Consider the following 25,145-nt stretch of genomic DNA (forward strand, 5'->3'; position numbering starts at 1 on the left):
CGACCCAAGCAAATGAACCGTATTAGTACGGGAAAAATTTGAATTCGAGATGAAGTAGTATGAACTCTTAAGATTGATTTTAAATGCCCAATTAAAATCCTCGTTCTCTTTATAACGCTTTGAAGTAAAAATGACTATTTGGCAATTAAGGTTCATTACCTCTTACCTACATATAATGTTACCTACACACAATATGGTCATTTATTATTAGATAATAATATAATGTATGCTTTAACGCTTTTAATTTTTGACTATTGGCACACTACGTCTCCCTAGCTCTGCCAGTTATCGCTTTGGAATTCTCCTCATACAGTTACGTATATATGTCGCAAATATTATTATCCAATTAAATAATTTTGAGTTAGGAGGACTCTTTCGACCCTATATACTCTTTAATTTCCAAATCTTACTGGTCGTTCATCATATTCACTTGCGATAATGAATATTACATTCAATAATAAAACTACAACACAATATACAATAGTCATGTACTCTCGCGATTAGGGAACAATTAACACAGGTCATTGGCCCTAGACCAAGACCGGCTAGCATTAGACCAAGCTTTGATAGCCTTGCTCGGTAATTACTAGACTATGAAATTAACTACCTTATTTCGACATCGCCATTTGTTGCGTAGGCTCTGCTCTGTAGGTGTTTATTACCTAAATGATTATAGGATTCTTGCCGTCATCGTCAGATTTACTGGCTTCTTTGCTATTCAAGGATAAACACTGCTTTGGAGATTTATCCAAAATTTATGTCTCAGAACACAAAAGTTCGTTTGTTTTTTTTAATAAAATTAAAATTATCTTGACCGCCGCCTAGCTCTGGAGCAAAGATAGGAGCTACGATGGAACGAGCTCGCCCAGAAGGTGCCTATTAAGTGGGTTGTATGTGGTCGGAAACACAGTCGCAGACAGGGAATTCCATTCCTGGGCTGTGCGCATAATAAAAAATGATGAAAAGCGTTAGTACGCTTGAAGGGAATATCGTTCAAGTATGGATGATATCCTGCCGTACATCTAGGTGTCCGATGGTAAAAGTGGGCAGGCGGGATAATCATCATCCTCCATCAGCGCTCATAGGCACACTCACCGAAATATATTCTGTAGAAAACCGACAGACAAGCAAGTTTACGCCGGTGGGTTAAACTATGAAGTTTAGATTCAAGCTTATCGTCATCATTAAGTTTTCTGGCTCTGCGTTCAATCGAATCAAGAGCTTCAAGTTGATTGATACTTTGCTGAACCATCGTATTTGTGCCTTAGATTCAATATTGACACTAAAGTTAAAGTCTGCGCTCAATGTTTGTTTCTTGGGAGATATTTTTATTATGAAGTGGCAGTGGGCGGGGCACATAGCTACGAGAACTGATGGCCGTTGAGGTGGAAAGGTTCTTCAATGGCGACCGCGCACCGGACGACACTCAGTGGGTAGGCCCGCCACCAGGTGGACCGACGATCTGGTGGAGGTCGCGGGAAGCCGATAGATGCGGGCAGCGCAGGACCGATCGTCGTGGAGATCGTTGGGGGAGGCCTATGCCCAACAGTGGGCGTCGTATGGCTGATTGATGATGATCTTTATTATACCAAGTGACAGAACGAACAAGTCATGCGCCTGGTGTTAAGACGACACGGCTGTCCATAACAGTTGCAGCGCCACTCAGCTCTTTAAATCGCAAAGATCTGAGGGGCCCTGTCACTCCCCGTCACTCTGAGACCTAAATTCACAAAACCTAGGTGCCTCTAATTTCGCCAGCACCCTTACCCTTCTTGTATATTACGTTACAGATTTACTACGGAAACGCGTTCATTACTCATAATATACCCTAATTAATATTTAATATACTATTCAGAAAAGTGTTCCACAATGTGTCATTTATAAAGTACCATCCCAAACGTATATTGTAGTTTTTTTAAATTTTTAATGACATCAAATGATGGGACGAACAAGTCGTGCGCCTGGTGGTAAGTGACACGCCTGTCCATAACAGTTACAACTTTATATCACAAAGGACTGAGGGGCATTGCGCCTGTCACCCTGAGACATAACTTGGCAATCTCATGTGTTTGTAATTTCACCAGCACTCCTTCGCGACGGGACACAGTAATGCAGTATTGCTTGGCGGCAGAAATGGTAAGTTACTTACTTGGATGAACTACTTGCGGTTAGTATACAACGACTTTTTTTTAGGATATATTATTCACTCACGCCTGACTGCAACCTCGCCACAGTCAATGACTTTTAACCTTGGATTATGCGACTTTAAAAAATCAATGAAGTCGCGCAAATAATAAATAAAAAAAATACAATCGACTTACTCAAATTATTGAATCGCACACTTGTTCCCTCTATTCACACTCACAGGTGTACACGCACACATCAACGTATTGTTTATTTAAAGGGTAGCTAAAGAGATGTAAATTGCAACTGGTGAGAAATCTGTCACAGGTATACCTACTAATAGTAGTACGTAATTCAGTCTCTATTTATCTGATTAATATTTATGTCGTTCTTTTGTGAGAGTGCATTATAATAACGCACACACACACACTCAACGTAGCCCCGCACTAGGAAACGATGTATCGCGGGTGCCGTGGACACACATAGACAACGACAAATTACACCCAACTCACGTGAGAAATAAATGTAGGCTATACAAATATTGCTCACGGCCCGGGAATCGAACCTGGGACCTCTGCGTGGTAGTCTGGCATGGTAACTGTTCGGCCACAGAGGCAGTTATGTATAGAGATATTTATTACATAATTATTGTTTATCCCTTCAGCGACAGGAGAATAAATACAAGCTGATGATGATTTACTAGGTACTTTGCCAAGACAAGGAGAAAAGAAGAGGGCCTCGTTCCAACCTGAAGACATGGTGCGTCCATACCGCGATGACGTGGCCGTGTATGGAGGACCCTTAGGCATTTCGTAGGCCTGTGTTCAATCAAATAATATGGTAGGTATTACTGATATATCTGTTAAAAATGTGCTATCGCCTTGTAAACTGTGTGAAATCAGGGATTTACTTGGAAGTTTGCGAGTATTTGAGCAAGTTGTAATATTAATACTATATAATTTCATTGGAAAATGATAACCACGGCCTTTGATATTAATTTCTAGTATTTAAACTTTTATTGCCTTTTTACCTTATCTGTATATTATCAAAATAAAAATAATACCAAATATTTCTATACTGTGTGAACTGAATATCTCTGAGTTTAATTAGTTAATATCCAAAAAAGTCGAACTTCGTTTTTCGTAATGTGCAATAATAATAATATTTTGTGCTTATTCTGCAAAAAAGTTAATCTTGCATTTAAGTTCTAAGCTTATCTCTATCTATCTCAGTGTAATAGGCCTGAAACAGATCCTTAAATGACACCCGTATCCAGTAACAGTAAGACGCAAGTAATGACATAATTTATACAAGTTAACTAAGGTCAACCGAATTCAGGGCAAGTATTTTTTTCAGACGATGTTGTGGTTAAAGCAGGATATCGTTCGGTGTGACCAGGGATCATATGGATTAACGGGAGGTGCGGTGATATCTACAACTGCTGTTGGAAATAAATACTTTTCAGTAGAACTGCTTGTGAAAGAGTTCGCCCAGGGAAGTACTGAGTAGATTTACGATAAAGTAGGCTAACGTTAGCTTTTGGTATTTTTATTTTATTTTATTTTTTTAACACACTCATAGCCCCGCACTAGCGAAACCCTGTGTCGCGGGTGCCACGGACACACACATAGATTACCACAAATTATATCCGAACTTACGAGAGACATAAATGTAAACCATACACATATTTCTCCCGGCCAGGGAGTCGGACCCAGAACCTCAGCATGGTAACATTTCAATAAAATTTTTCGAAACTTTCAGCACAAAAGTTTTCGGTAGCTTAGTAAATAACGCAGTAATATTCATATTTTTAATAAGGTCCTTTTTAATTTACTTTTTGCAGCTTCTGTTTATGGTTTATGGGTACTCCCATTTAAAAAATTAGGATGTACCGTAATTCATATTAACTATAGATACGGAAACAACGTATTGCAATGTAATAAATAATTAACAGTGAAACAGATACTTCATTAGCAGCAGAGATCCTTGTGAAAGAGTTCGTCCAGGAAAGTACTACCACCTTACCTATTTCTGCAGCCAGCAGTAATGTAAGCATTATTGCGTTACCCTTTAGTAAGGGTGAAATTACAGACTTGTCAACTTACGTCTCAGGGTGATGGGCGCAGTGGCTGAGTGGCACTGCAACTGTTATGGATAGGCGTGTCGCTTACCACCAGGCGCACGACTTGTCCATCCTGTCACTTGGTATTATAAAAAAACATTAGAGTTTCCGCGATACTCATTTTATGCCGGTCAAGTTCATCGACGGCAGTGACGTGGAAACTTCATCGGCTGCGGCGCGACGCACATGTCTTGTACACATCGTTAGCTCATTATTGTTTACAAACTAATTACTTATATTCTCAAAAACTCGGCCACTTATTTTTATCGTGCTATAATAAACTGCGCACATTGGTAGCAAACTATCTTTTAAACGATCGCCATGAAAATGACGTCAAATTGTAATAAAGAATTTTAACTTTTTCCATGTCTTTACTATAAAATTAAAGACTAACAGTTACGTAATTCTGAAACCTAAATTATGGCATCAAATTCTAAGGCTTTCGAGATTCCAAACTAACTAATGTTTTGAGCCTTTTACAGGTCCCATGGTCAAAACTGACTTCAACAAATATACGCGATTTAGGCATATCCGAAAAAGATAAACAAATAGTTTCATTCCAATGATGGCATCAAGTATTGAAATAAATTTTCTTGTTATTACTGAAAGAAATTATAGTTCTTTACAACCCCGCATCATGGCGAGAGTCTAATCGGTTACTTATTTTACTATACATACATGTTCCGGCAAGAGCACATCCAATTTGACAATTTTGTTCTAATATCGCGCGTAGTGCAACGGAACAAGATAGGCCACTTTTAATCTTGATGTCCTCAATATGTCAGATTGGATGTGTAATTTATCATTGTTCTTTTCATTTTTGAGGACTCTCACCATGATTAAGGTGGCACAATCGCATCCTAATCTATAATTACCTCAATGAAATTGACTTAAACTATGTAACTTTTGTTATTCATACATCTCAAACATGAAAAATTGAATGAAATATAGGCAATGAAACTATTTCTCAAAATTTAAATCATGGGACCTGTAAAGGGCTCGAAACGTCGGTTTGTTTATAAAAAAACAAATATACGCGATTTAAATCCGGAAAAATAGTTTCATTTCCTATGTGTAAAAATCGCGAAAACCTAAGAACTCGATATAAATGAAATATGTTGTGTATGAATGTTGATCGGATGTTAATGACGCGTGAGCAAGACCAGAAAAAATACATCAGTTTGTTACACAATGTTAGTTATTTACAAAAGTAGAAAGACAACCGCAAACAAAAACAATTAGAACATAAATAAATGTTATAAGAAAGCACCAAAAACAAGTGCAGTCAAGAAATCACGCTCGACGATTGCTTCGCACTTTGGCAAGCATCATAGAGTTGTGCTTGACGCGCTCTTAACCTTATACATTTCAATTTAAAAAGAGAGATTTCAAGTAAGTATAGTCCCGTACATTTCTATATAAATTTTCTATATAGGACCCTCTCTACCGACCCTTAGAGTACACAAAAAGGGCACTATAACCTGTGCAAGCAAGTCTGCACAGGAACCTTATCAGTCAGGTCCTAACCCCAAATCTGCCCGTTTTCACAGATTTCACCCGGTTCTCAAAGGCCACTGCTTTGGGTGAGCTACCCCGGGTACGCCCTCCCTATTGTCCAGATAGGTACCGGATCTGTTGGCACGCTCACTACCCATTGCGCATTGCGCAACTACCGGTTGTCACCTTGACTGTAAAGTCCATTACCAAATCTCCTCTTTGGTGGTGGAGCTGTGAGTCTCTCCAGTTTAAATAAGTACAGTCACCAGCACATCAAGCTGTGCACTTTTGATCGAATATCGCCTCCAAAGCATCGGATCAAGTTCCGACAATGTGTAGTTTGATTGCTGCAGTCCGTACAGATAGCTTTGTTGCGACGCTACGGTTCGTTACACGTATATTATTTGGATTCACTCTAAGTACTTAGTTGACGTTTCCTATCAATGTTATTTCATAAAGTCACCTTATTAGGTATTACTAATGTTTATATTATCCAGTGTGGTGGATTACTAAACACGTTCTATGTTTACACAAGACTGCTGCATGCTGACTGTACACAAACTTTGTTCAAATTGCGCTTAAAACGACTACATATTTTTTTAATTGGGTCAATTACTAGTGCAGTCGGATTGCAGTTGAGGAAGGCGACTATTCTGATGATTCCAGCAAGCTGCATTCAAACTGCAATTCAATTCAGATACTATTTTATGTTGCAATGCAGTGGCAACGTGGTTTGCACTAACAATCATCAAAGCTAACAACATTGAACACAATAGAGCAATCAAATTTTACGGAAGATTAGATTGAATAAGACATGATGGCCAACACCCGATCATTGATAGACGTTTTTGTACCTGCTTGGAATTGGCATACAATTACGTACTGTTTGCTATTATGGAATGATCACCTGATCAAATAGAGGTTATTCTTATATATAATAGAAATAGTGGTTATTCTGTTATCTCACGATTCACATGGTGATTTTACTCATCAATACGAACAGCATTTACAGTACTTCTGTGAATTAATGAAAATAAAACAAATTGTAGGTACTCGATCAAAATGGCATCTCAGTTTTTTTTCGCTAATCTAAGGTTATCACTCTAGTAAGATAATCGTATTGATGAGACGAATAACGCCCTGAAATATTAAAAAATCAAAATGGCACTTTGTGTACTCGTAATGAATCTCGTAGGCACAGACTCTCTAATACACTGCATTAGCATACTAATAGCTCACCGTTACCATAGGCCTCTTTATTAAAGAAGGATTACCCATAATCACACCGCTTGTCAAATGATAAACGCTATTATGCCTACGTTTAACGTTAGGCACCAAGGTGTAAGTATACACTGTAAATATGTTTTATCAGTCACAGGAAAATACGAGATGATGTTATTAGTTACAAAGAAAAACAGAAACTGCACAAATAAAAAACTTCACATCATTCGTAGTTCAAGAATAACAAATTCCACTAGATATCCTGACGAGACAACATGGTATTAGCACAAAAACTGTTGACACCACGGAGATTAGCAGTGTTTGTTCAATTATCGATAAGGCGTGAACAAAATGAAATATGGTATTATTTGCACAAAATAATATGTGATTTATGGAAACCAATGTCCGATACCTCGACCATGGTATAATAAAACTAGCATGGTAACTCCATACAAACGTCCGTGTACGGCGGCACACATTCGCATAACGTCGCGGTGCATTCGCGTTGCATAGCACGGGTCGCCACACGCGCCTTTAATATAATTTAAGCGGTTCCTCGATGTTCTACGAATGACTTCAAATAGTAGACGTGTTTATTGTTGTATTATCACACTTATAAATGCGCAATTGGCTTGAGCCGGTCACAAAAAGTTTTCTGTCCATGCAGTAAGTAATTAATAGTAGTAATTAATAATAAGTAAGTAATTAATAGTAATTAATAGTAGTAGTAATTCCCATTATGTCGTGACGACCGATAATCATGTAGTTTAGTATCGTGTCTTGTGTATTTAAATGAAGTTGTTCACATATATTACAACACGATTAACTGTCGTTCACGACTTTTTTGACGTTACGACGACAGACTACCGTGACAATGGGAAAACTAAGAACGACAGTCGACAGACGATAAATAAAAAGTCACGACAGACAATCGCAGCAACTATTGTCATCACGTTTATTTATCGTTGTCTACACGTTTTCTGCACCCTACTCTCCCCTCTAGTCACCCGCGTCCGCGGCTGTGCATCAAACGATTCTGTAGTGCCATGCCGGCTGCCGTGAAGCGACAAATTGTCGTTACGATCCAGTGGGAATAGCTAGCTATCGTTCAACGATAAAAAACGTCCACGACCCACGACAGACAGTCGACAGTTTATGACATGGGAACAGGCTAATAGCGACAGCCGTCCAAAGATAAATAAAATGTTACGACAAAATTTCCTATTTCGAAAATCGAAAAACCTCAGAATTTTGGTTTGTGATTTTGTTGTAAAGCGAAAATGATTGGATTTTTTTCTCGCAATCGAAGTGATAAGTAAAGTTTTCACCTCTTTTTTGGTAAACTAAAAACCAATAATGTAATAATGTTTTTTTTTGTCCCACGATAAAAACTACTACTATACAATAATGTATTGTATAAGAAATAGAGCAATTTGGATTTTGACTTTTATATTTGTATTTTGATTGGAGGACACTTTGTCGTGGAGACCCAATTTTATCCATCTAATTTAAACCCTAGATTAATCTTAGTTTTAGTTTCTAGTATTTGTTGTACCTTTTATTGTTTTATTTTCATTTAATATGTACGAAAAAGAAACAAAATTTGATCGTGAGCTATTTTTAAATATACCATTGAAAATTCAGAATACTATGACGCGTTTTCTGTATTGATTATTGCCAACGATTACTTGAACATATCAATTGCTGTAAACTTACATTGTAAATAAAATCGATTAAATATTTTATTTATATTATATGCATAAAAAAAATGTACCGAATTTATTTTTCTGCAAGCATTATGCATTCAATGTAATATCATCACACAGATACCTGTAATCTACTCGTCTTTGTGTGGATCTACAAACGTTATTCCAAAATCAAATATGGTGTCATTTAAAAAAAAATTATAATGTACTCATTACATTCATGATAAATAGTTTCTAAATAGTACCGTGGAACGTAAGTGCCATAGTTCAGGAGGTATTTAAATTGCTTCTGGTTTTAAGAATGATAAATAGTTATAGTAGCCTAGCTATTGAAATTATAAGTAGGCACAGGCCATCAACAAAGGAAATAGGTACTTAACTATTTACAACGAAATACTTTAAACACATAATGACGGTTTTCAAGGTAAGCAAGTGTATGTAGGAAATAAAAGTACTTTCAGGCTTAAATTTACGAGAAGGTACAAAGTTGACGTTTAGAATGGCTTTAAACACATTCTAAATTAGAATATTTAAAACATTATATTCTTTTTTTTTTGTTTTTATACAGCACAGGTGGGAAGGTTTGTAAACACCTTTTAGTCAATAAGCTATCCGCCAAGTCTCATTTTTATTTTTTTCTGCAAATGTCACCAATACGAACAACTTTAGCAAGCTATTCTATTACCCCAGATTCCATTTTTTTTATGATAATATGCGACAGGACGAACAAGTCCTGCGCCTGGTGGTAACCGACACGCCTGTCCATAGCAGTTGCAATGCTACTTAGAGCTTTAAATCCCAAAGATCTGAGGGGCACTGCCACTGCGCCCGTCACACTGAGACATATGTTTTAAGGCCCATGTGCCTATTATTTCACCAGCACCCTTACTTTTCAAAAATGCTCACTTTACCGCTTGGCCCTTGACGGCAGAAACAGGTAAGGCAACAGAACTTCCCTGGACGAACTCCTTCACAAAGAGCTCTATTGCTACTGTCATGCTATTTTATGACATGAAATGTCTAGGAAATGAAACTATTTTTCCGGATTTAAATCGCGTATATTTGTTTTTAAATCCGGGAAAATAGTTTCATTTCCTATGTGTAACAATCGCGAAAACTTAAGAAGTCGATATGAATTGACTAACCAAATTTAGTAACTCAGACCCGAGAATTGGTCATTAATGAATAAAAATAGATGGTCACAGTACATAAACTAAAATTAATTTAAATAACTTGTTCACCTGGTTTTTTGGGACGTAAAACATGTTTCCCTTGACTAATCAATTCACGTTATCTATATCAATCAGATATAAAATCATCATGTACAGTTGTGATCGTGTTGTGACGTAGATAAATAAGTAGCACAGAATGTAATCTACAAGCATATGAGTACTTGTGCTATCGTTATATATCATTCATTTTAACTAATTTTAAGTAGCAGTAGTATCTGAATCTAATCTACGTTATCCATTTCTTCCAGGCGGGCGGTAATGTGAGCATTACTATGTTTTGAAGAGTACGGGTGCTGGTGAAATTACAGGCACATGGGACTTGTCAAGTTATGTCTCAGATGGAAGGGCGCAGTGGCAGTGCCCCTCAAACCTTTACCAATTAAAGCTCTGAGTGACATTGCAACTGCTATGACCAGGCATGTTGCATACCACCAGACTCACGACTTGTACGTCCATTAAAAAAAATACATTATGTGCTACGGGAAGGTCTTAAAGCTTTGCTTCATTATATAGGTACCTCATTTATTTTTAACCGACTAAAAAAGGAGTGTGTTTCGCGATTATGCGATTTGTGAACCCACTTCGATGACTTTTTCTTGGACAAGGGATACCTTAGTAGTGATCCTATTTAAATTTGTCACGACAAATAAATACACGAAAATATTGCTCATAGCAAATTAGGAGATGAATATGGTTTATTGAATTTCACCCGCTTTCTATTAACCAAATTCAATAAAACTTGACACATAGATATCACGACCATGATTTCTTCCCTCAGAGCGGGATGCCTGTAAATTTATTATTGTTTTAAAAGTAAAACACATGTTTATGATAGTTACGAAATGTGCAATGTTAAAAAGACCTAAAAATATTTCATGATAGCAAAATTTGAAAAAGCAGCGGACACAGTTTAATAAATCTAGCAATAAAGCCCTCTGTACCTGACTTTTGTGTTGTTTTATTTTCATCATATATTTGTCCTTGTGTGCAATAAAGAATATTTGCATTGTAAATTTGTAAACAATAATAATGTGCCATACAATCACACAAATTGCGTGGTCTCAAACTAGGAATTTCCTGCACTATGAGTACCAGAGCAACGGAATTCAATCTGAGGCACTTCCCAGAACACCTAGACCAGAACCAATTTACAAAAGATCACTTCCCAATTTGATCTGGTTTGGACCTCCCCATCCAACGCCCATAGTATAAACCGTTGGGTCACCGAGGTCAAGGAACTAATTGCAGTGGAGTCCTTGTGAAAGAGTTCGTCCAGGGAAGTACTGCCACCTTACCTATTTCTGCCGCCAAGTAGTAGGTAATGTGAGCATTACTGCGTTCCGGTTTCGAGGGGCAAGGGTGCTGGTGAAATTACAGGCACATGGGAGTTGTCAACTTATGTCTCAGGGCGATGGGCGCAGTGGCAGTGCCCCTTAGATCGTTGTGATTTAAAGCTCTCAGTGGCACTGGAACTGTTATGGACAGGCGTGTCGCTTACCACCAGGCATACGACTTGTTCGTCCCGTCACTTAGTATAATAAAAAAAATACTTGTCCAAAGAAATGCCTACATTTTCTTACAAATTTTTGAGACTGCATTAAAATATAAAATTCATAAATATCTACTAGGACGGCTTAAAGAATTAGAAGAACAGTAATTCTTACAAAAGAGGCCGTTTTATCACGTTTCCAAGAAACGCACTGTGGTCAACCGACTTGTCTTAATAAATCATAATAAACTGGACACATCTGTGCCCTAACATGTAACATAATACGAGGACAAAATTCCCTTTCATGAGACGCATTTTGCGAGCATCCGTTAGTCTTGAATTGTGAAACAAAATTAAATAATGAAAATGCAATATGCTATACGTTGCTGTTTGTTTCTTATAATTTATTTTATATATTTACGACAAAATAGACGCAACGCATTTTATTTGCACCTAAAGTTTTGATTACAAACGTGTTTCAAAATCTGGCTTTTATACTTACAAGGTACTTGTAAAAGACTAACAATCTCGTAGAACTATAGTACTATATTAGTAACATCATAAATTCATAAACAACTTTTCTTCCATGATTTTTAATATGATATTTTGGGTAATTTTCAGTTTGAGTCCATTCGAGATAATGGAAATAAAATATGTTTTTATACACGATTAAGTCCCGAATTTGAAATCAAATCATTTTCAGACTAGTTTTCTCTGTCTAATTTTGGTGGCAATTTTTATTGTTTGAAAATACCCTTTAGCTTACGTACAAAAATAAAAATATTTCAATAAATAGCTCTGAACGGTGATAACTCTCGTAAGAAAGCGCATAAATACCAGTCCGTCAGGCCCTCGGAGAGCATTAAAATTAACTGCATATTGTACCTTACTACCAAATGATCTAAAATTGTCAGATAGTACTCCAAAAATTTTAAAGTTGATTTTTGATGAATTTATTGTTGTCATTTATCAAAAGTTATTGTTTATGATGTCAGTAATATAGTCCTGTGACATTGTTAGTATTTTACAAAATAACCTGTATACTTAATACGCCTTACAAACCTAAAACGGTCTAATATAATCAAAACAATTATCATCACTTCTCACGAACCTAATGCGTCCATATCTGTATATATTTCAAGTGGCTGATGGGATATTGGCCATTTTATCTCTCTGATAAAATATAAGTGATCCTCTTAAACAAGAACTCTTTTATGGAGTACTCAGAACTAAGTAAATTTTAAAAATTACTAATCCGTTTAATCTTTTTTTAAAGTTGTGTATTAGTCACCAGTTTTTAATATTTATGAGTACAGCTATTCAGTAATAATAATATATCAGTGTACTTTTTAGGGTTCAACTAACCCACCTTACCTATTTCAGCCGCCAAGCAATAATGTGAGCATTGCTGCGTATTCCGGTTTTGAAGGTTACCCTTGCTCTCGAAATTACAGGCACGTGGGCCTTGTCAACTTTTGATGACGGGCGCAGTGGCAGTGCCTTTAGCGGAGAATTCGCTAAAGGGACGCGCTACACTTACTGATGTGGATTCGGCTTGAGCTGGAAAAACTTTGTATTTGCAGTAAGGTCACAGACGAATCACACAAAGCTCTAAGGGCAGCGCCAACCGGCGGACGGCAAGCCAGAGGACGTTAAATTTATCAAGAAACATTTTACACTATTACAATTGTAATAAACTATAAATTTCCATGCTCCGAGACACAGAGAAATTCGCTGCGTAGCTCCAAGAGAGTTCGAGACAGCACCGGCGCTAGCCAAGCAAAAAAAGCTAGGCAATCAATACGCGAATTTAATCACGCAATCAAAAAGAAAAATTCTTACAGTTATTTTTGCCCCAGCGATCGGAAATTCGGGTGCTATCAGTTGGCGGATTTGCAGTCTTGGCCGCCCTAGGCCCCAGGCCATGCAGTCAGTACCAGCCGCCCCTTTCTCAGAATTCATATACCTACTGGTAGACATATTTCGTACATTTTATTTATATTTTATAAATAAAATGTACGAAAGCGATTTAGGAAGATTATTATTATATGATGCAGTGCGGTGCCGCCCGCCATAATGTGCGTGAGCCTTTAAAATATTTAGGTACTTTGGGTTATTTCTTGTTATAATCAGTGAGTTTTTTGTCAAAATTGGCCGCGCCTAAAATCTGGCCGCCTTAGGCCCGGGCCTAGGGTAGCCTTAGGGTAAATCCGCCACAGAGTGCTGTTGATGTATTGATAAAAATTGTCTGCCTGACTTAAACCGATTTCGCGTCGACAAGTGTGATGACACCCTAAACACACAAAGGCTTTGCAAAAACACGTTCGCCCACAACGCAATGCGTGCAAATATTTGAATAGAACAGCAAAATGTTGTATAACTCAGCTTGAAAATGAAAATGCAAACTCAGTGTAACAGTGTTTTCACACCATTGTTGCAAAAACATAGAAGCTATTACAACGAATAGTCTATGTTTTAGTAAGTAAGAGACACGTATGAATAAGTCATACGGTTAAGATATTTAGATGATGTGGTGACGTCTTTTTAAAACAATAAAGTTAAAAGAGAAGATCATAAATTTACTAAAGATTAGCACTACTAGTGACACTCGTTAATAGGTACTAAAACACAAAAACCTGTAGGTATTACCATGAATTTTTAAAAATCCCGCCCTGTAAAGGTAATATAATGTATGTATGCGTGGCTCAAAAGTTCCCATAAATCAGCATTACTGCCGTCCTTGTCATTAACAACGTAAGCGTTAAGAGTTCGTCTAGGGAAGTACTGCCACTTTATCTATTACAGCTGCCAAGCAGTAATGTGAGCATTGCTGCATTCCGGATTTGCAGGGTAAGGGTGCTGGTAAATCACAGGGCGCAGTGATAGTGCCTTCTGAGCGCCACTGCACGATTTGTTCGTCCTGTCACTAAGTAGCATAAAAAGTCACATTTTTAGCAAAATTGAGTTATTAACATACCTGGAATCAACGAAACGAGATCCTATAATGTAGAACATATAATGGACAAACAAAGCGAAGTATTTGCACCTACGTCAAAGAACATATAGCTGATGTCAAAGTCTGCAGTCTGCGAGCATGTCATGGATAAACCTACACATTGTTTGAAGTTTGATAAACCCCAGGTCCTTGCAAAAGAAGTCCGTTATCTACCCAGGATGCTGCGAGAGGCCATTGAAATTAAAAAACATCCTAATTTCAACAGGGAAGATGGTTTCTCCGTACCACCAGTTTGGGATCCAGTATTTTCTCTAATGAAAAATCCCAAATAGACATAAGACTGCAGTACTAATTAATAGGTTTTAGTTTATTCTAATTTCTATTAATAATTAATATTAAATTGAACTTAATAAAAATACATTCAATAAAATAATTTGTAAAACTTAATGTAGCGTAAATTGGAATGTTTCTTTGTAAAATTAAAACTAAGGTATTTAATTAATAACTATTGTAACTATAGTGAAAAAATAGGACGGTTTGCATTAATATTAGACATAACTGGTTGAAGACTGTACCACCTCAGTCAACCGTGACCGTGGGGTCTGTAAAGGGCCCGAAACGTCGGTTTGTTTGAAAAAACAAATAAACGCGATTTAAATCCGGAAAACTAGTTTCATTTCCTATGAGATCCTATAAGTTTAAGACCCCTATATTTTTTAATATTTAATTTAATTTCAGTTTTATTGTTAAGCAAAATCAGCGCCATGGACATTTTTCGATGAAAAAACTTTAATGTCAATATCTTTAAAATTACCAAAATTCAAATGCGATGTTTATGACAAGGAGGTCAGATTACCTAGCTGGATAGTAATGAACACCTGTTGAACCAACCACGACATAGAGCGATGATCGCAGCTCCCATCTCTGAGTCGACGGCCCAACTCTTTAAACAAGTTTAAAACATTTACAATTAACTTTTTAACTTGTTTTTGTTTTACATGGTGGTAAACTACACGCCTGTCCATAACAGTTGCAGTGCCACTCAGAGCTTTAAATCGCAAAGATCTGAAGAGCACTGCCGCGGCACTCGTCACCTTGAGACATAAGTTAACTATAGAGGTCTACTGCTGCTATATATTTTTAAGTCTAATATGCGTAATTTATGCAAAATTTAGCAAATAAGTACTACATTCGTCTGAATTTATGCAAAACTGCTTATTGATATCGTACAATAATATAACAAAACTACTAAACAAGATTTGAACCCACGACCCTGGACGCGAGCGCGGAAAGCTAAAATTAACATCGTCATTGCAAACTAAGAAATTGGCAAGTTTTATTTCAAGTTTACGTATCGCAAAGAATACGAAATACTAGTTACTACAGCGACATAAGACAAATTATTGGGTAATAAATTTAAATATAGTTATGTTCTAAATCACAAAATAAAATTTAAGTAACTGTCACTTTCAACCAGTTGACCCCATCTTTTGTTTATTTTTTTATAATAGAGTATTTGTGTTGTATTGAGTTGTGTAATTTCGAATTTCCGGGACAACTCTTGAGTTAAGATAAATCTCATCAATCGACAACATTTGAGTATCAGAGTTCCTTGTGAATGAATTCGTTAATGGAAGTAGCTACTGTATTTATTTCTGCCGCCAAGCACTAATGTGAGCATCACTGCGTTCAAATACGAGTACATGGGACTTGTAAACTTTGCGTCTCAAAGTGATGTTTTTATTATTTAAGAGGGAGGGAGGGAGGAATTCCTAATCTTCGATTTGATTTTACAGGACTATGTCCACTTTAAAGTTAAAAATGAAATATTGTATGAGTAACTACACGATATATTCAAGCATAGACATTAATCAGAAACATAAAACAATAAAGTTTCCTCGATAGATAAAAATCACGAAATGACCTGTAATTTTCACATTTTTTCGATTTATCCTCGAAATGCTACAGGTTATTAGGACAAAGATAATTAATTATATTTATGCATGATTGACAACTGTCACTACGGATTTTTTTTAATCCCTTTAGTTTTAGAGTTATTCCGCTAAAACGAATTTGGTACTTTTAATGCGCAAAGTTCAACATCTCCTGTCGCATGTCACCCGAACTTCAGGCATATATTTGTTTCACAAATTTGGGCGGAGCCAACGTCAAAACTTTTTTGGCATGAGAGCTCTTAAAGCTCTGAGTGGCACTGCGGTAGTTATAGGTAGGCGTGTCACTTATTACTAGGCGCAAAACTTGTTCGCCTCGTGGCGTCGTTTAATATCATAAAAAAAAAATAATCTAACAATAGCATGTATCTTTCGTTATCTATGTTCAAACGAGGTCCACCTCGTTCGAACACAGATAACTCAATATAGTAGAGGGTAAGGATAGGTACCATCAAGTAACCTCAAGAAACATTACGACGAAGTTCATCAAATTATAAATAGATGGAGTTAAACTTGTTTTGACGACCTCATGGTGTCGCCATCTCTGAAGTCCGGGGTTCGATTCCCCGCAATAATGTAGAAAACTTGTGGTACCGTAGTTGTTTCCAATTTTCTTAATACAAGTGCTATAGTTACTTACTTTGGTATCAGAGCAACGTATGTGATGTTGTCAATATTTATTTATTGTTGTCTAATTTATAAAAGTTCTGGACATATTACTAGTAATTTAACAGACAAGTATTGGATTTTGCAGCAAGCCCTGAACGTCCGACATCCGTCGGAACCAATTACTATCTAATATGTAATATTCGACCAAATTAAGAGACTACATGTTGCGAATGAAACTTAATACTTTACATTGTCTTATAATTTGGTCAAGTTTTGCTTAGAGAACGAGAGTTTTAGGTTTAAATGCAGCGCGAAATAGTGAGTGGAAAAAGATGAGTAATTAAATCTTTAAAAAAAATTGTGAACTTGATATTATCAAAAAAGTCATGTTTATTTAGCATAGAACATTTTTTAAAAACGAGTCACAGCGAAAACACGTTATGTTATCATATCAAGTATAGATAAACCAGAACAAATATCTCATTGGTATTGTACCTAACTCAAAATATGTGAAATTCAAGATTATATTAATTGCTGAACGTAAAATTTTAATCTCTAACCGTCGTCGTAATAATTTTGTGAGAAACAATTAAAAGATATCTATTTAACACAAAACGAGACAAACTTTGCGTGAGCTAGATCTTGACTAAACAGACCTTTCTCAAAAGTAGATATGAAATTATTTTTTTACTTTTATTATTTTCTTTTATTTCCCTTTTATTTATCAAGTAGCAAATTGTTTATAATATGTCTGCAATAAACTTTAACCTAATTCATTTTTTATCTATTCTGAAAAAAAAATACACTTTCTGAGTTAATCCACTATTGTATTAACACTGCGGTACATTGTAATTTGCTTAAATTTTTAGGTTAAGTTTGCTTAAACATAACCTAAAAATTTCACATAAAGATGTCAATCTCGGCTAACTAAATTAAGTAACGCGATGCCAACTGATCTAGTTGCTTCACAATGTAACACTTGCCGTGTTATCCAATTGGCGTTAAAAACTCATTGAGAAACTATGCCAACAGGGCGGTATTTTTTAAATTGTATGTATGTACATAGTTTACAACCACTAATTACCAGATTGGTTTAAAGAACTGTAGCTGGAATACTTTTGCTACGGTGCATTATCATTTTGGAGCATATATCAACTTTCTTTTTCAAATTGATCAGTGATGGGACGAACAAGTCAAAAAGATCTGACGTGCACTGCTCCTGCGCCCGTCACCCAGAGACAAGTTGACAAGTCTTAAGTGACTGTAATTTCACCCTTAGTCTTCGAAAGTGGACCGCATTTCTGCTTGGCGGCAGAAATTAGTAAAGGTGGCAGTATTTCCCTGGGCGAACTCTTTCGCTACTATATTAAATAACTAAGTCTTTTTTACGAAAAAACCTAGAATACCGTGGATAAATTCAGGCATTTATTTATAAGAAATGTACGATAGGTTTTTAAATTCGTTCCAAGGTAGCAATGCGTAAAAACAACCCGTTACCAAAATAAGAAGATGCAATGGAGACATCAATAAGTAAGCACTATCGCGTTACACGACTCGTGAACGCCTAAAGCCATTAGTCTAAGTGGCTTCGTGCCCGAGCGTGGTGATGCACAGAGTTTTAACGCACGGTTGCATTGGGATACCGGTAAATAGCAATCGTTCGAAGAGCTTCTTGAGAATAGATGGACTTCAAAGATGAGACACTTGCAACTAAAAGTCCAAACAAGATAAGTACTTATTGAAAAATAAACGATGCACAAGTAAATAAGCAAACTATTTACTTTGATTAGTTATATGTGTAGTTATACGTTTCTTTTGTTATTTGAAGTGGGTTCAATGCAATAATAATTATGGTGTTAGTTTTATTGAATCCTATGTAAATTAGTTGTCATGAAGTGAATAAAGTTCTTAACTAGATTTTCGGGATTGTTAGGGCGCATTCCCATTATGTCGTAACGACAGATAGTCTTGCAGTTTAGTGTCGTGACTTGTATATTTAAATGAAATTGTTCACACATAGAACAACACGATTAACTGTCTGTCTGTAGTAGGAACAATTAGACACGACAGTCGTTCAAAGATAAAATAAACGTCCACAACACAATCACGACAGATAGTCGTGATATGGGAACGGACTAGACTAGACATTCGTCCAACGATAAATAAAACTTTACGACATAATGGGAACGCGCCCTTACACATTGATAATGATACTTTTTCTTCGGATCTAAGTCACGTATATTTGTTTTTTCAAACAAACCAACGTTTCGGGCCTTTTACAGGTCCCAAGACGACGGCTGACTCGATCTATCTATTTGAAAAAACAAATATACACGATTAAGATCCAAAAAAATAAATTCATTTCCAAGTAAGCATTTACTTTGAAGAATATCTGAATGCACTACATAAAACTATAACAAAGTAAAACGCGGAAGATATTGGAAGAATTAACTATTCATCACCTTGATAACGAATGAGCATGTAAGTACCTGGCGGAACTGAAGACTTGAAAAGATAAAGAACTGACTTCTGAAAAGTGAATTTTTCAGAAGTCAGTTTTTTATCTTTAGATAGACGTCAGAGGCGAAATATCGACGTCAGGTGATTATAGGACTTATTGATGAGTGGTCAAGGTGCAACAAAAAAGGTGCAACAATAGCATCTTCATATTTCTGGTTTATTTACTTAAGCATTTGGCACTGGCTTCGGATACTCGAATCAGAACTTTTCAGAAATACTGGGTATAGGAAGCGATGTTGTACCATCGCTTAAGTTGCATTAAAATGAGCCTTGTCCTTACGATAGGCTCGGACGTCGGATACGGTCGACTGCAACGGCTTGAATCGGAGGATACACCTCATGATATATCTTCCGGCTAATTGCACTTAACCCGTCACCATCCTACTGAAGTACGTATGTTTTAGGTAAAAAAAGGATTTTTTAAATTTTGGCTGAAAGCACATCTGCGCGCGTTAGAGACACCGTGGACGGGTACAAGTTTACCACCACAGACCACATAAATCGTCTGTGTTTACCACCAAGAGGCTGGATATATAGATGACACAAGAACTCAAATACTTTCTTCATTTTAATCAAATAATTTACAAAGGTGAGAACACGTAAACAGTTTTTCTTCTAAGTCTACATATCAAATAAAAGTAGAAACCGAAAGAGAGCAATGGAGTAAGTATACCGATTTTCTATTTCAGCCAATCAAACAAAAATAAACAAATTTCCTATTTTTATTTTTTTAAATTTTCACTGGGTTCGTTAAATTTGCGTACCTAATACGCAAACTTTACGACATAAAAAAAATTGACATTAATACATGAAATTGTGCATCAGACTGAGTAAACTTTATAGACTTATTGATTCGAACTAAATTCGAATATATTATTAGTACTTACAATTATTATAAAAAATATTTCAAATAATTTAATAATAGGATAGAGCATCGAGTATTATGTACTCGATGGGGTAGAGTAACATATTACCAGAGATCAGAATAGGTAGAGTGTACCTATTCAAGAAACACACGTGGACAACAAAAACCTCGTTGTAAAATGTCAAAACAAAAATTGTTAAAAATAAAAGCCAAAAATCTCTACAAAATAGTTATATTTTTACATATTAAAACCTTCTAAACATACTACAATACAGAATAATACATATACACCGATTTCACAAAAATGCATTATTCACTCTATGAGTATTAGGTACTTCTTCGAAATTTAGTAAGTATCTATACTTTGCCTATTCCGATCTCCACGTACCACCTACCTATTTCATTTATTTATTATGTTAATTAATTCGCTGTAGTAAAACTGAAGAAGCAATAACCTGGATCCATTACCTCTTCCTCTATTTAGTCATGCGTTTATTGATAAGAAAATTAAATACTCACATCATAACTCCAGGTGCAGGAGACACCGGCGAACTTCGCAACGCAACGGCCCAGCTCCACATCTTCGTGCGAGGTATAAAGATGCTTCAGGCAGTACTTGACGTGCGGCGCCACCCGCCGCAGCGTCTCCCGAGATAGCAGCACCCCTGGCCCACCCATACAAAAGTTTTCATTATAATCAAGCGCCAGCGCATCCCTCTCGGCCGCAGTTCCTCTCCCCGCTTGGCCAATAAATTGCGCCTTCCGACTGTCCACTGATCGCAGAAACTTCGCCAACCTATCACCCCTAACGTAAACGTCATCATCGGCACGCATAAACCACTCGAATCTATCACCGTAGTTCTCATACATATACAACAACATTAGGAACGACTTTTTCTGCGGAGGATAACTATCGTCTACTGTCTTTAAAGGAACTAAAGGCAATCCTGGCGCCCGTGACACTTCTGAACTGAAAAACGCAATTCGACCGGGTAAATCCTGGCCCCACGTTTCGTACACAGCCTTGGCTCTTGTCTCTAAATACTGTTGCGCCGTCATCACACCAACAAACAACAAAGTTCTGTTTGAGTTTGACACTGTTTCTTCTGGTTTCATCCCTATTAATGCCAAAGGGTCTTGGGCGATGTACTGCTTCGCCGATTCCGGGCAAGACTCTATCGCGGTCCTCGCTGATGTCCTTAAGCACAATTTGAGGAAGATGCCGAGGGCAACGCCAGTAACGATGCCGCCCACCAGGTGCATCCACTTGTTCCTCCGCCGCGACATATTGGTCGACTGTGTCACTAAATGCACCCACGGTTACCCGGCATCCACATGTGCGCATTCCAGGAATAGTCCTTTTATTCGTTTTTTGTTCCCGGCATGGGGAGGCATAACGGGTGACTTTTTTGTTCGATTTTCGCTCTCATCGAACTGATCACATGGTCGGGCGAAGTGATTCGTGTTGGTGAAGCCGCTATCGCATTATCGGCTTAAATATTGGATTTGCAGATGTTATCGAGGCGAGCGCGTCGTGGCGCGTCACGTATCGAAATGTGAACCGTTCATGTTACACAAAGTGCACGTCGTAGCGCTAATCGCGGAGGGCGTCACAACACAACGGTTCTACTCGTGCGCCGCCCGACGAGCAACTGACAGAGCCGCCTCAAAACAAAACTCAAGCAGCGGTAATTCCGAGTGTCCGTGTAGACCGTACTTTTTCGCGTCTCTGTCCCACTTGGGTAACGGTTGGTATGTGCATCCTAGTCGCCGGTTAATGTAGGCCGTCTTGGACCGAACTTGCCCCATTCATCGTTATGTCTGGCTGCCGATGACAATAGACAATAGTGGACACCATTGTCTGGCAGGTCAGCAGTTTGCGGAAACTCTTTACGACCCGCTTACGGCACCGGGAACTACGCTATTCGTGGCGGAAACCGGGTTCCTTTACCTGACTCTTGCCACTTGAGATGTGGGTCAAACGCGATCACACTGCCATCATATTATAATTTGCGATAGTGATGGAAATAGGCGCCGGCAGCGACCTTGATTTTTGTTATTGGAACAAAAATGATTCATTTATTTTGATACATAACAAATAAAACTACTTATATAACTAGATCTCAGAAAGTTAAGTGTAATGTATTGTTGGCACAGATCCAACACATGCCGAAACTGTTACTGAATAATATGAATGCGAAATCAAAGAGGTTTACAAAACTGTCAGACGAAATTAGTAAACATAGTTCCGTCAGCAGCACAATACACGTGATGCGATACTTACTCTGGAGTAAATAGGTTAATTAATAAATAATAAGTTTTCAGCTGCGGCTGACTTGACAGTGACCTACTGAAAAAATGAAATAGAACATGATATCATGAAAACCGTTCTTTTTCCGGACTTAAAGAGGACATTGAAAAACGACGTTTGCTCTCCATAATTCCACGTTAACATTAAAATTGAATTCGTCTCGTATAAACCACTGACTGCGCTTGGTTAATAATTCGGTCGTAATGAATTTATGTCAACTTTTCCTTTTCCCTTTGTACGAGTATTTGATTCTAAATGATAAAATCAATCATTATTAACTTATATCTAAGTAAATATTTACATTTGACGTTGCCAAGGCCCAGTAAACTTCCATCCCTCGTTTTATTATCTTGTTAAAACCGGTAGGCATTTTTGTGCTTTTTCACGCTTGACATACGATCATTAATTTTCTTTAACGCCTCATTGTGTAGAAAGACGATGTAGTTTTTTCTATGCTGATTTTGAATTAATTTATATAAAAAGGGCAGGCTATTAATCAACGTACATTTTAAACGTGGGGTGATCATATTCGTGATACCACATATAATACTATGCTGTGATACTAAAGAACTATCCCTAAAGAGCGTTTTACAATTTTTTTTTTTCCATATAAAACAATTAGCCCTTGGGACGATTTGTACGGAAAGTGAATTTGAGAAATGACATTTGGATAATTTTCTAGTTAGTTTTCTCCATGTGATTTCGGTGGCAATTTTTATTATTTCAATATTTTAGAATAGTAATAATACTTTATTTATTTAATATATGAATGTAGTGTAATATAGTCGAATACTTAAATAATAAATTTCCACCGAAATTAGGTAGAAAAACCTAATCTGAAAATTACCCATTTGCCGTACTTATAGTATAGTCATCTATTATATAGATACAAATGCTATATAATGGAATGAACACTAAACTATGGAATAGGTAAAGTAAAATATAATAAAAAAATATGTCATACAACCAAACCAGCACAGCATACCCAGACGAGAACTAAGTTGGTAAACTTCATTTCCATATTGGTCCTGCCGGCATTCGAAACCGAAACTTCCTCATTTAGCACAGTCTAGCCGCTGTGCCACCGAGGTCATCTTATCGCAGCCATAATCAACATCAAGTTTGAAATGCATTTTGTAACAAATAAGAAGATATCAATTTGAAAATAACATTTGTTTATTATTTATACATAATTCTCACCGTGTGAAGTATCATACAAAACACACGCTACGCAAGCCTGCACTTGTAATTTGCTAACCGTACTGTACATACAGTAGGTACAGTACAAGAATAAATAAAATAAAATCTGCAACGCACATAAGTCCGATCTCTTTACAACTATACACTATATATTGCTATTAGATAGAAAAATAACACGTCGTAAAATAATTTTTATACATAAATTTTTATTTTGTGGGTCAAATGGAATCAAATCATCCGGCTAAAACTCAATTCACATCAGATTTAGGAATTAAATTGAAGCAAATTGTAAAGAAATTACATTTAGATACGACACGGTAGCTGCAAAAATTCCCGAAAATACGCGAGAATTTTCTTAAAGGCGCGGTTTATTTTTTAACCGACTTCAAAAAAAGGAGGAGGTTCTCAATTCGTCTGTATGTTTTTTTTGTATGTATGTTACGCGATAACTCCGCCGTTTATGAACCAATTTTGATGATTCTTTTTTTGTTTGAAAGAAGGTACCTCAGATGTGGCCCCATTTAAATATTCCACCTCTAAGGGTGGCAAACTAGGGGATGAATGACTTTTGAGGTCGATTTTTTTAATCGGAGGTTAGGTTATTACTCATATCTAGTTTGTGGGTACACATATAAATAAAGTTTATTAAGCTATGTACAATTTCGTTACAAAATGCGAATGTAAATTGAGCCTAACCGAGACCGTGACATTGATATTTTCCCTTTCCGGTTCCGTGTTGTCATTTCTCTACTACTCCGACTCCACGACATTAGACATACGACCTATGGTCCAGGGATGGAATCCATTCAAATCGAATGGATGTCGGACGCCGGATGTGTAAAGCAACTATATCAAAACTATGCATTTCTACCTGCATAAGACCTGTAATCAGATTTCGCAATGGAGTAGTGGCGAAACATCCTTAGGCTCAATTGAGATTGCTGCGGAACGGAATGGAAGCAGAGAATTTTTGTAACGGAATTAAACATAGCAGACTAAGGCTCAACTCACACTGGCGCAGAGATGAAGTGTCGCGACGTGTCTTGTTTTTCGTCGTATATATGGAGACGCGCGTCGAAGCGCATCGGCGCGCGTTACTTGGGCGCAGTGAGGCGTCACACGCCGACCACACCGTGATCCGGGCGCTCTAATGCGAGCCTCGTCGCGCGTCGAAGCGCGTCGCCAGGCGTTGTAGTTGAAAAACAGAACGCGACGCGACGCTTCGACTCTTAGCCAGTGTGAGTTGAGCCTTAAATTTACCTATGTTAATTGTGTAACTTTCAAACTGGATACGATACGGTGCTGCGGGAATTCCTGAGACTCAGAGAGAATTCTCCGAAA

General features: G+C 37.2%; 1 protein-coding gene across 1 annotated transcript in view; it reads right to left on the bottom strand.

Moving 5' to 3' along the window:
* The window catches only part of LOC113234698 (chondroitin sulfate synthase 1), an 88,037-nt gene extending 66,140 nt beyond the window's left edge, over positions 1-21,897 (bottom strand). Inside the window, exon 1 of the mRNA XM_026470139.1 lies at positions 20,813-21,897. Coding sequence (XP_026325924.1) covers positions 20,813-21,580 — 768 coding nt within the window. The 5' untranslated portion in view covers positions 21,581-21,897. The remainder of the gene's footprint in view (positions 1-20,812) is intronic.
* Positions 21,898-25,145: the final 3,248 nt, after the last annotated feature.

The sequence above is a fragment of the Hyposmocoma kahamanoa genome, unplaced genomic scaffold, assembly GCF_003589595.1.
Source record: "Hyposmocoma kahamanoa isolate Upper Pololo Valley unplaced genomic scaffold, ASM358959v1 86, whole genome shotgun sequence".
NCBI lineage: Eukaryota > Metazoa > Arthropoda > Insecta > Lepidoptera > Cosmopterigidae > Hyposmocoma > Hyposmocoma kahamanoa.